Source organism: Martes martes (genome assembly GCF_963455335.1).
Source record: "Martes martes genome assembly, chromosome: 9".
Lineage (NCBI taxonomy): Eukaryota > Metazoa > Chordata > Mammalia > Carnivora > Mustelidae > Martes > Martes martes.
In genome coordinates this window covers 132,314,549-132,327,292 of record NC_137896.1, presented here as the reverse complement: position 1 = coordinate 132,327,292, position 12,744 = coordinate 132,314,549, and the positions used below count along the sequence as shown (strand labels likewise).

Genomic DNA, 12,744 nt, shown 5'->3' with positions numbered 1-12,744 from the left:
CCTGTTCTTGATGTGTCTCTTTTTAGTTTAACCGGTGTCTAGGAGCTGTTCTCTCATTTTGCCCATACAAATAACTGTGTCTTTTTTCTTTCCCCCTCCTTATTCCTGGCTGGGGATTAGTGCTGCTCTACGTACGCAAGGAGTCAGAGGAAGTCTTTGATGCCCTGATGCTGAAGACTCCATCTTTGAAAGGCTTGATGGAGGCTGTAAGTAGTAGGAACTTGGAAACCCTCCTGAGAAAGTTAAACGTACCGAAGTAGAATCCCACTGAAACACATTTTATCAGACCACCCAGATTCCTTGTTATTACGGAAATCTCTGAGGCTCGTGTCTGTGGCCCAGCCCAGGTTTCATCCCGTCTCGTGGGGCCCTCAGTCGTCGGCAGGGCCTTCCCCGCTGGGCCTCACGCCACCGCACCCAGCATACTAGTTGGTAGAAGTAACTTCTGAGTAACGTCTTATCAATAGAACTGATGGCTTTCGTGCTGATCTATGAGATGGGGGGTTTTTTTTGGTGGTGGGGGGTTGGGTGTTTTATTTTTTTAATAATTTATTTATTTATTTTAGAGAGAGAAAGCCAGCACAAGCAGGAGGGGCAGAGGGAGAGAGAGAATCTCAAGCAGACTCCACGCTGAGTGTGGAGCCTGACATGGGGCTCGATTCCAGGACCCTGAGATCATGACCTAAGCCAAAACCAAGAGTTGGATGCTTAACCGACTGAGCCCCCAGGCTTCCCTGAAATAGTTTTAATATACTTGGTTAAAGGAAGACTGCCATTTAACAAACCATTTAGAAGCTCACAGAAATTATTTTTAATCAAGTAGAAATCTTTAAAAACTCATGCATAAAAACAATGGCTCCTGGGTCTGCCTTTGAAACTCCTGATCCTGGGGAATGACCAAGTTTATATCAAGTCCTTAGCCAAAACCTATTTGAGAAAATTTAGACACGTAGCCAGTGATAACCATAATCTTCCCACTAAGACCTCAGCACTGAACAAACTGACCCCAGCCAGCCCTGCTGGGATGTCAGCAAGAGTTGGCGTGAGGAGGAGGCCATTTTAGCTTTGCCCCGGGATACAGTTCAAGGAGTCAACACTGTGTCCTGATATTAATCAACTCGCTAGAAATCAGAGGCATCTTCAAGCTCAGAGCGTGCGCACCACTGGAAATGGGTTTCCCCCGGCTCCTCTGACAGCCGCGGTATGCTGAATTCTGCTAACACGTGTTACAAAGCGCCTGCTTGGCACCAGGTTCTGTTCTAGCTGCCAGAGTCGTGAGAGTAGGTGACACGTTGCCGAATGGAGCTTCGGGTCCAGAGAGGAAGGTGTGGACAAGAAAGTGGGCCAAGAAACTAAGAATTAATTTTCCAGGCACTAATAAATGCAGTGACAAAAAATAAAGCAGGGTGAGGGAACAGTAGACTGGGGGAGCCAGGGTCTCTCGGGGTCCCTGGGCTCACAGGCATCTCTGAGCACATTCCCTCCCCCCAACGAAGCCACCACCACCATCAGCCTTGGCTTTCTGTCGTTTTTCAGCTTCGTGCGATTTTTCCTACATTACTCTTTTTTTTTTTTTTAAGATTTTTAAAATTTATTTGACAGAGATCACAAGTAGGCAGAGAGGCAGGCAGAGAGAGAAGCGGAAGCAGGCTCCCTGCTGAGCAGAGAGCCCGATGCAGGGCTCGATCCCAGGACCCCGGGATCATGACCCGAGTCGAAGGTAGAGGCTTTAACCCACTGAGCCACCCAGGCACCCCTACGTTACTCTTTCTTACCTTGTCTTCTGGTAACCTTTCCTCATTTCTCCAAAACCATGCAAACTCTTAATTATAGAGAGAAAGGAAGTGAAAAAGGTTGAGACTTACTGTGCAAATACAACGTGCTCAGAGCCTATCAAGAATCCGTCAGCGTCGTCTCTCAGGCCTGGGGTTTCCTAACTGATGCTTCATAAGTACGCAAGGAAGCATGACCCAGTGATACAGAAAAGAAGTGGATGTTTGGATGATGGGAGCTTAGATTGGGTTTGAACTGGGTGTTTTTGTTAGCTTGAAAGCGGTCTGCAGGTTGGCCTTCTGAGACCCCCTTTCTCAGTGCCGCTTTGAGCTTTGCTCTTCAGATGGAGGGTCGATGGTAGCCCCAGATTGGGGGTGGTCTGCACAATTCCAGATCAAGCATTTGGTGTAGACGGAGTCACCTTATCCTTGGATTAATTCATGCTCTCTCCTTAAAGACAGCCTCTGTGCTCCGACAGGAAACCCGCACACTTGACACTACCCTGATTCCACTGCTCTGTCTGTACCTTACAGATCATGGAAGGGGGTGGAAGGGCTGAGGCTCTGGAGGGCCCGAGGGCCACACCCCAGCGGCCACGGCCACGTTAACCTCGCGGTTAACCACGGAGCCTCGCGGGCTTTGTGAGAATCTGTGCTGCTCGGAGAGGTTCTCAGTAGAACGGGCAGAGGCGCAGTGGTGGTTTGTGATCAGGGACCTTGACGTGTTTCCCAGGCTCTGGGACATTCAGGCGTTGTTTTCCTTCCCGTGATTCTGTATCTAAAGTGAACCCCTGCTCTGTGCTGGACACGCGGAGTCCCCGCTGTGGCCCTGCGCTGCAGGGAATCAGGGCCTCCCTCTCCTGAGCTGGGGAGGCGGAGGGTCAGAGCCGAGTCAAGGCCGCTGGGTCGGACCCCGGAGCAGGGCCTTCGTGGGCTTGAGCAGAGCGTGTGCGGTGGTGTGACCCGCAGGGCGGGACCCCGACTGGAAGCTGTGGGGCTTAGGTCATCAGGTTGGGGCCCCGTGGCCGCTTCAGGGTCACAGGAGCGCCGTGGACGGGAGCTGTGGGTCCCCGGGGTGCAGAGCAGCACTGAGCAGCTGCGCACTTCCTTCTGGAAACCTAACAGTGCTCTAGAGCGTAGTCACATTCCAGAAAGAGGACCACATAACCCATAGAGAGCCATCAGTACGCTAGGGGGAGATGACAGGCCGGTGACCACCGCTCCCTCCAAAGGCACGTAACCCCCCTCCCACGGTGTGCAGGCATTTCCTGTACGGCTGTGCACGTGCATTTTTGAAAGACAGAAAACCGAGTGAGTGTCCCACAGTATTTATAGTTTGCGTTTTAAAGCCTCGAGATCAGCATTTTGTAATTATTTTTCTTTGTTCTTTTAGATCTCAGACAAATACGATGTGCCCCATGATAAGATTGGGAAGATATTCAAGAAATGTAAAAAAGGGTAAGCGTTACCTGGCATTCCTAGTACTTCTAAATAATGTTAATATTCTGTAACATTAATGCAATTCACATGCATTTGTGCCCAGTCTAGAAAAAGTTACAGAAATGTGAAATGCAGGGATATATTTTTTCTTAAAATATCCACATTAAATTGATCTGCCTTTCTAAGACATCTTTGTGGACTTTTTTTTTTTTTTTCAAGTAAAATTTTTATTTGCTCTTCCCACACTGGGCACCAGTGAAGCAGCTCCAAATCCCAGAGCACGTTACGAGATTGAGTCAGGGTAAGAGCAGGCATGGCCCCGTTCGTTGTGCCCCCGGCATGAGTCAGGCACTGGACCAGGCACTTGGCGTAGTACTTAACTTTCACGTTACCCTCTGAGCCGGGCTGGGCATTCATTAGTTCAGAGACCTGGCAGCTGAGGCAGAGAGCCTGCGATGTCCAAGCTCTGGTCGCAGCTTAGTGCCAAGGCCATGGTTCAGGTTCAGTCTTTGCTCCCTCTACTGAGTTCTCCTGTCCTGGACCGTGTTTTCAATCATAAAACATTGCTCCCTGGTCCAGAAATTAATATTTTTAGTTCCATTTCAGCTAAGGGATTCTGCTACTTGATATGGGTTAGCAGAGTATGGCATAAGAATCATTTGGCTTCATTCTAAAGCAAATTATAATTGGAATTTTCTGGATGAGCCTAGTGGGAAGGGTCAGACTTCCTAGTAGTTCACTTAAACGTTGAGGATAACTTGCCAGGGAAGATAACTGGTCAGGCAGCTGTGGCTTCAGATCCCATAGGTTACTTTGACTAACATGCTTTCTAAAGCTGGATCAGTGAGGTGCTGCTTCTGCAGACTTATTCCGGCATTGCAAGAGCTCCTGTCTATCGAGGGAGTCCTACGTGCTGAAGTAATAGCAGGAGATAAGCTAGTACGCTTTGTTTCGCCCCGGGCCGGACGCTATTCGAAGAGCTTTGCTCGGGTCCCTCATGTAGTCCTCGAACAGCCTTACAAGTCAGGCCCTGACACTACCTCCGCTTCATAGGTGAGGGGATCGAGGCTGCGGGAGGTTTCGTAAATGACGTACCTCCCGTGTCGCAGCTGGGACGGGGCCGCGCTGCCCGTGAGACCAGGCCTGCCTTCCAAACGGGCAAGAATGAGGAGACCTGTCTTGCTTCTCCTCTTCCAGGATTCTGGTGAACATGGACGACAACATCGTGAAGCATTACTCCAATGAAGACACCTTCCAGCTGCAGATCGAAGAAGCCGGGGGATCGTACAGGCTCACCCTCACCGAGATCTAAGGGCACGCTGGCCCACCTCTCCCAGCGAGTTCAAGGAAGGTTACGTGGGCCTCACTGTTTGGCCCGCCACAGGTACACCGCGGGTAAGGGTGGAGGTCAGCGGAAGGGACTCCTTGCGAGTAGGAGATGGCGCTACATTTGGCTCATAGATGGCGTTTGAACTACCGCCTTGGCATTTCCAGACGACAGAAATCCATACGCCATTATGTTTGAATTTTCGGATATCAGTATCCTGATATCAGAACTTAGGATTAAAAGTGACAACTTTGTTCTAAGATTTAATAGACTCTCTGGGAACCTTTGGAATATCTGCTCCATTATTTATAGAACTATTGGGCTATCTACCTTATCTCTTCAATGTTAGTGGGCCTGCTCACTAGTGCAAGCCAGAAAAGGTAAAGGGCTTGGGTTTAAGGATTTCGTGCCTTTGCCTGCTCAGTGTAGCTCTGACTGCCTCAGGGTGGTGGCAGTGGCATCCGAAGAGGCGAGGACGCGCCCTTTCTCCCTCAGCCTCTTGTCCTCCAGAAAATGTTTACTCAAATAGGGCATGTTACTGAATCTTCCTTTGCAACTTTCTTGAACGTGTCAACTGCCTTTCTTATGAAGAACTGAAATGGGTCACCGTGTGAATCAGTTAAGCTAACGCCGCGTTGTATATAAGTGCAATACGTTTTTGAAGGCCTGTGTCTGTAAATGTGTATATACGTGTCTTATACAAATAGATAATATATAACCGTGGTGTCTGTACATAGAGTGAAGAGATACAACAAGGTCTACCTTGAAGACTTTGCCTAAATGAAAGGTTAAGTTATTTTCGGTCGTGTATACCAAGCAGATCGAGTACTGTGCTTAGCAGAACTCACTGAAATGTTCTGTCGTGTTTTCCCAGACAGCGATCATTCCAGAGCATAGCAAAACCTTCGCAAACGGCAGAGATTCTCTTTGCTCTTGAGAGGGTTGTTACTCGGATCTCTGCACTGTTGTAGCCCACGAAGTGTAGGGGAAACACTACTGCAGCTCCGCTCTGTTGCGCAGGCTTATAGCAATCGTGCGTACCCGCGGGAGTGGACACGCAGTCCTTCCAACACGCATGTGATTGTCGGGTACTAAGTGATGCAGCCCGACATGGAGTGCTTCCTCGTCTTCCTCTTGCAAGAAGTGATTTCTGTGTTACCGTGTTCCAGAGCCTTCAAGCTTTGATCGTCTCGCACGCTAACGATTCCAGGAAGCGTTCATGAGTTTATGAGACTGTGTGACTGTGGCAGGGGAGCATTTTTTGTAAACGTGTTTAAATATATAAAGTACTAAAAAAGTGTAATTTTATAACAAATAAAATCACAGGGATCTCGGTTCAGGGAGCTAGAATAGGTCATTTGTATAAGTAGGATCGATGGTTACATTTTTACATTAAAATATTCTAATGAAGTATGTGAACTAAATTGCTGGTTTTCTAAGATAAGATATCATGGGACACGGGTCATAACTATTTTATATTTTGTTTTATGAAATAAATTTTTGTCTCGCTTGTTTTTAATTGTATCATTGAAGATGTATTTTAAACCAAAGGGATTAAATTTTGTATGTCTGTTTCATAATATGTCATTTCCTATTACTCCGTTTGATTTTATCCTTTCATTAGTCACTAATGCAGAATGTGAGATCTTAAACTAGTAGAGCCAAAAAGAATCTCCGTAGTATTTTCTCACGTCTCAAATGGATAGTCCTGTCTTTTCCTTCATCTTAATTTCTCCTTACAGGTGTCTGAAATGGCCCAAGTAACTCTTAAATAAGGGAGCCCTGAATAATTTTTCAGCTTGTTACGAAAATTTAACCACTAAAGCTGAAGGTATTCACTTTCAGACCCTAAAATCTTAAGGTTTCTTAGTTTTTAAAAGCTTAACAGAAAAATGTTTGGTTTAACAATCTACCAAGAATGTTTCAGTTCATTAGACTTTCTAAATCAAACAGCTGTTGTAGCTTATTCAGGTAATCCAAGGCCTAAAGATGACAGACATTGATAGAAATTACTAATGAATACGTGATCAGATTAATGGAGTGAACGTCCTGCTAGATTTCCTGCGACATCTGTTCGTTTTCTGCTCTAAGGCTCGGGTCACAGGTCAAGAATCTAGGGGCAGACTCCGCTCCTGGTCACTCAGCGGGGCCAGGGCCCAGCTCAGAGCCTTTGCTGGACGCCGCGTTCACCAAGGCTCCAAGTTGCACCTCGGGTTTCCCTTGGCCCTGAGCGCCTGCGTTCTGCCGCGTCGCTCCCTCCTTTGGCAGCAGAAGCTCCCAGAGGCGTCCGGGCTAGGTCTGGGCCAGCAGGCGGCCGGGCAGGCTTCGCCTCCTGAGTGAATGCAGAAGCCCCTGGGAGGGTGCGCTTGGGGAGGCCGGTGTCGGGAGGCCGTGAGCCTGGGTCGGGGAGGAGGCCCAGGAGGCGGCCCAGGCAGGCCTGAGCCCCGCTGGGACCCGGCACTGGGCGCGGTTTCTAGGCTCCGCTTCGGAGGGAAGCGGCCAGCGGCGTCGTGCAGCGTTAGCCACGGCGGCATCTGCCCGCAGCGGGCGGTCACCACATGGTCCCCAACGTGTGGCGACCGCGGCCAAGCCAGACCCCGCGCCGCCCCCTGGGCCCCAGGGCCCCAACTCCCGCCTGGGCATGTGGCCCGAGCTGCTTGTGCTGCCCTCACCCCCTTCGCATCTGGAGCCAAATTTCGTCTTCATCGTCCTATAAATGTGACGCAGGCGAAAACAAGCAAATAAACCGTAAGCCATTAGCATGAACACTGAGCCCCGGGAGGTTTCTTGGGGAAACTTCCTTCCTCCCCAAGCCTGCTGCCTGGACACCAGCAGGAGGGATGCGCCCGCGGGTTCCTCAAGGCACACTCAGGCGCACCATCCGCGACGCATGGACCCGCTGCTCCCTCGCTGCGCTTCTCCCTTGCCCATGCTCCTCCCTTGCCGCGCTTCTCCCTCACCAAGCTCTCCCTTCTCCGCTCCCGCAGACGTGCTCTTCCGTTGCCAGCGCTGTGGTCGCCCCCCGGACCCCCTGGAAGCCCAGCCCACCGGCGGTTCTCCGGGCCAGGCTTTGCGGGGCGAGCTGGGCTGCAGGAGACGGGGTGACGGGCCTGTCCCCACACACTTGACCGGGAAACCGCAGGGCGGGTTCTTGCGGGAGCAGCAGGAGCGGCCAAATCACGGGCGCCGTCGGCCAAGAGCGTGGAGACACTGCCCAGTGGCCCGCGGCAAAACCGGTCCCGTTCCTCCCCCTGAGCACCAGCCTCGGAGTCCCCGCGGCTTCCTGCTTCCCTGTGCGCTCCTCCGACTGAGTGAAGCGGAGCAGAACTCCCCGGCCCGCCGGCCCCGCTCCCGTCCCCGAAGGAAACAATCCGGCCTCCTCCCGCTTTCCCGCTCCTTGTGCGCTGGATTCTGCACAACGCGCCGTCGGTCCCGCCCAGCCTGCCCATCTAACCCCCTCCCAGACACTTGACAAACGTCCTCCAGTCCTCGCAGGCTCTCATGCAAGGGGGATATAGCGCCACATCACAGACCACACTCCGGGTCAGGAGATGACACTGCTAGGAAGGGACAGACGCCTGCCACTTGCATAACATTCGAGCCGAAAAGCGGCACCGCTGCATCCTGGGGCGTGATGTCGCCAGCAACCTCGTTTCTTTCCTTCTTTGGGGACTCATCTCCTTGTTAGTCTCCGGACGGCTGCCAGCCCTTCCTCAAACTCCGTGTCTCCTGGTCCGAGTCCAGACGGGGGAGAGCCTGGGCTCAGGACTCCGGGCGGAAGCCCCGCGCTCGCCTCCGATCGGATCGCCCCGCTTACAGGCGCGCTGGGGAACCCCCGCGGCCCCGGCACGGAAGCCGTCCCCCCTCCAACACAGCTGCCTAAGTAGCAATCGGGCCTTTGGGGGAACTGAGACGGGGGGAGTGGGTGAGAGGAGGCAGAGAAGGAGCGGGAATGTTTACCAGGCAGCGCACCCCTGGTTCTCCGACTTAACGGCTGCCCCTTCTCTGACCCCGCTCTTGCTCCCGAAGTGTCCCTGTCCCCAGGGGCCGGTCTGTGATCTCTCCTCGATCCTAGGCCCTCGAACAGTGACAACTCCCAGATTCCTTCCTCCAGCCTCGAGCTCTCCCTTCAGCTCGAGATCAGCCACCTCCTGGGTGTTCGCCACCAGGCTCTGCAGCCGGGACGAAACTCTTCCTTCTCAACCATGAGCCTCCTGCTGGGGCTTCCGCTGTGGCGACCGCCCAGCCAGAAACCGGTGGGCACCTTTGACTGCGCCGTCTCTCCCGTGCCCAACCTCCAGTCAGACCTCCAGGCCCGGCGGATCTTCTCCAGTCCTCTCACGCTCTTGTCTCCGGGTTGCAACAGCTTCCAGTCCAGCCTGTAGCTCGCCGGCCTCGAGGCCCTTTGGCTCTCAGGCTCCCTCGGGTGTGGTCGGATCCCGTCAGCATAAACCACAAGTGGCTCAATCCCGACTGCCTGCCCTGTCCGCAGCGCCCCAGTCCCGAGAGCCGTCCCCGAGCTCCGAAGTCCTGCCTTTCATGGCTCCTCTTGCCTTGTGCCCTTGTCTTGTCTGTTTGCTCAAGGTCTCCTCCCTGTTGGCTGGAGAACTTATCTCCATTCTTTTTTATTTTTTTTTAAGATTGTATTTCTTAATTTGAGAGAGAGAGAATCCTAAGCAGACTCCACGATGAGCACAGAGCCCAGTGTGGGGCTCGATCCCACCACCGTGAGATCCTAACCTGAGCAGAAATCAGAAGTCAGATGCTCAACCGACTGAGCCACCCAGATGCCCCTCCCTCCATTCTTTGCGACTCCGCTCACCCATCACCACCTTGAGACCTCTGCTGGGCAATTTCCTTTCTGCACCCTCAAAGTCTGGACATCCCCCTTGGTGCCTCCCTAGTGTCCTGTAACTAACTCCCTACTGAGATGTCTGACTGTGTTCCTCTCCGCCCCAGCCCCGGACTGCTAGTACCTTGAGGACATGCCCCAGGCCTTTCCTGCTCAGCCTGTACCCAGCACGGTCTCGGCATAGAGAAGGTCACCAGCAAATGGCGATGTTAATTCTGGGGTTCCCCAGAACAGAAACCTGACAGCCATCACCAACTTCCCTTTCTCTGCCCCCTGCCTCCAGTCTCCCAAGAAAATCCTGCCATTCCTCCCTTGGCAACATACCCAGAACACAGCCATCGCTTACGGCCGTTTCTTGCCTGGACTTGGGCAGTCGCCTAGCTGGACTCCTGTCTTTCCGCCCATGGGCACCTTCTTTTTAGTCTCAATCTAGCGGTCACGATGATCTTTCTGAAACATGAATTAGATTAAGCCTCTCCCGCCTAGAACCCTACTCAACCCAGAGGAAAAGCCCAGGTCCTTTCAGTGTAGACAGGATCTCTGCCACTCACCCTTCTGACCCCGCCCCTGGCCACTCTCCCCTCTCGCCGCCTCCTGCAGTCATCCCAGCCTTCTGGCTGTCTTGGAACTTCTCTCTGTCCCATCGGCTGAAGATCCCACACACTCCATCTGCTGAGGTTACGTGATGTGGACAGCAGGGGCTGCCCTAATCACAGCCACCACTGTCTGCCCAGTCTCGGTCACATTACCAAGGAGAAAGATTCACGTTTCATGAGGCTGATGGGATGTTCGTGACATTCAGAAGAAGATGAGTAAAAGGCTGAGTCTCAGGCTTGCCCTTCTCGGCAAGTACGTTTCACCACTTACCTGTTGGGAAAGACCACAGAGCCGTTGGCTTTCGGCCTGTCAGGGCCAACGTTACACTCTTGCTGCTGACCTCGGACTGGCCTGACCTTCCAGCCCTGAGTTGGTCTAGTCTGCGGCCCTTGGCCTCCTTGACATGGCCAGGACATGGAGTCCGTCCACCCTTGGCGAGACTGTGAGCAGGTGAGCAGGAAATAGCAGGTGCTAGTCTAGACACTGAAGAAGCGCATGCGTGTGGAGGGGAGAAAAGCCACGGGAACCCGGGGGCCCGGTGACCCCGCTCCCCACCTCCACCTCTGCCCCTGCCCCCGGCCCCAGGCCCCCTTAACCCTTCCTGTTTTTCCCATAGCATGCCGCTTTCTAACCTGCTGTGTATTTTACTTGATGATTACACTCATGTTTACTGCGTACCTTCCTTGCTAGAATGTTCCTTCAAGCAGAGCAAGGGCTTTTGTCTGTCTGCTGAGCCCCAAATGCCAGCAGGAACGGCTGGCACCTTGTAGACGTTTGTGTGGATGTGTTGTGTGAACCACATTCCATCTTGGCAAATAGTCCCTTTATAATAATATTCCCTCCTTGAATCATGACATTTGAGCGTGCCGTCTGATTGCTGTTGAAGTCCTGTTGATACGACGAGCAGTCATCATGGGGGTACCTGGCTGGCTCCGTCGGAGGAGGACTTTTGAGCTCAGGGTCACGAGTTCGAGGCCCACTTAAATAAACATTTTTTAAGAACTTAGAAAAAAATTGGGGGGCGCCTTCGTGGTTCAGTTGGTTAAGCATCCGACTTGATTTCAGCTCAGGTCATGATCTCAGGGTCCTGGGATTGAGCCCCGTGTTGGGCTCCCTGCTCAGTGTGGAGTCTGCTTCAGGATTCTCTCTCTCCCTCCGTCCCTCCCACCCCCCCTAAAATAATTTTTAAAATAAAAAATAAATACATTTTCACTGACTGAAGGAATCAGTCAGTCCAATGTTTCTCAGCAGCCCCTGGAAGATGACCCGTTCTTTCCCGAATGTTCTCATGTATGTTGTTATGAAAGAGGAGCTCTATCATTCTCTTTTCCAAGTTCTAGAATGCTGAGGAAAGAGAGTGAATCTGGTGGGTGGGTTTTCTTTTAGTGATTGGGCGAGATGATGTGACTTTCCCTGAGACAGTCCCCCCAGGTGCTCGCCTGTGCTCAGGTCTGAGTGCCCTTGAAAGGAGGCTCGTTTCGGTGGTTGGAGTGGGCTCCGTCTTCTGACCTCTGCTCCTGTCGGTGCGTGATTGTCCTGTTACTCTTTACAGAAAATTAAACCCAAAGCCCAGGGAAACCGCCTCACACATGAGCGCACGCCAGCCCGCGTGCGGGGACCTCCGGAGGTCACACAGCAGGTCACACAGTCACTTCGTGGTTATCGCTCCACTTCTCGCCTGACCTGGCTTCTTTGCCCTATTGAAGAAAAGCATAATTTGCTTAATTTCCAGGAAAATCCTGTGATAAAAACTAAAACAGTGTAAGATAACTGGTTTTTTTGACCCCCTTCAGGGGTTTCCCTTCCTCCCTTCCTTCCTCGCTTTCTGTCTTAGCGTATGTCAAGATCTCAGCTGCGGATCAGGGAAGTTACAAGAGGCAAAAATGCTGTAAGGACTCGGGCTGACTGTTACCTAGCCTGGGAGGAAAGGCTTCTCTCCCTAAACAAGCATCTGTAGGAGCGAGCCCTGATTCCTTCTGGTCTCAGAGGTTTGCAGACTCCCCGGGGAGTTTGCCACGCACACGGCTCTGCCTGCGCCTCCATAAGGAACGGCAGGAAAGGGAAGTGCCAAGTGCAGGTCACCCACTGGCCGCTGGAATGGACACAGAGCCCTCGCCTCCAGTGAATGTAGACACAGACCTTAAACCCATCACAAAAGGTAACCCGCAGTGGATCCCAGAGCTAGATGCCCTTGGGTGTGTCAAGGACTTTTTAGCTACAACACCAAAGGCATCCCTGAGAGCGTTCACGGATGAGCCGCACTTGACCAAGATGAAAAACGTCTCGGCCAAAGGCAATGTCAAGAGGAGCAAACAAGCGCCAGACTGGGAAGAAATATTTGCAGAAGACATCTAATGAAGGACAGTTACTCAAAATACACAAAGAACTCTTAAAACTCAACAATAAGGAAACAAACTACCCAATTACAAGAGGCCAGAGAACTTAACAGACGCCTCACCAGAGAAGACCCACGCGGCAAGTGAGAGTCCGGAAAGACACTACGTCACACGTCCTCAGGGAAACACACGTTACAGCAACAATGAGCTACCCCTGCACACTTACTAGAATGACCCCAATCCAGACCAGTGTCACCACCGCATGCCGGCGAGGCCGGGGAGCGACAGGAACACTCGTCCACCGCCGGTGGGAACGCAGCATGGGCCGCCACTTTGGAAGACAGTTTGGTGACTCCTTACGACGACACGGAACATGCCTTACGACGACACGGAACATGCTATACGACGACACGGAACACG

At 52.2% G+C, this 12,744-nt stretch overlaps 1 protein-coding gene across 3 annotated transcripts in view; it reads left to right on the top strand.

The window, feature by feature from the left end:
* The window catches only part of GRHL1 (grainyhead like transcription factor 1), a 51,711-nt gene extending 45,509 nt beyond the window's left edge, over positions 1-6,202 (top strand). For 2 of the 3 annotated variants that reach the window (XM_080813891.1, XM_080813890.1), the window contains exons 14-16: positions 121-206; positions 3,166-3,230; positions 4,410-6,202. In XM_080813891.1, the coding sequence (XP_080670017.1) occupies positions 121-206; positions 3,166-3,230; positions 4,410-4,524 (266 nt within the window). In that variant the 3' untranslated portion in view covers positions 4,525-6,202. The remainder of the gene's footprint in view (positions 1-120; positions 207-3,165; positions 3,231-4,409) is intronic. The other variant, XR_013967435.1, reaches the window with a different exon arrangement.
* The last annotated feature ends 6,542 nt before the right edge of the window (positions 6,203-12,744 follow it).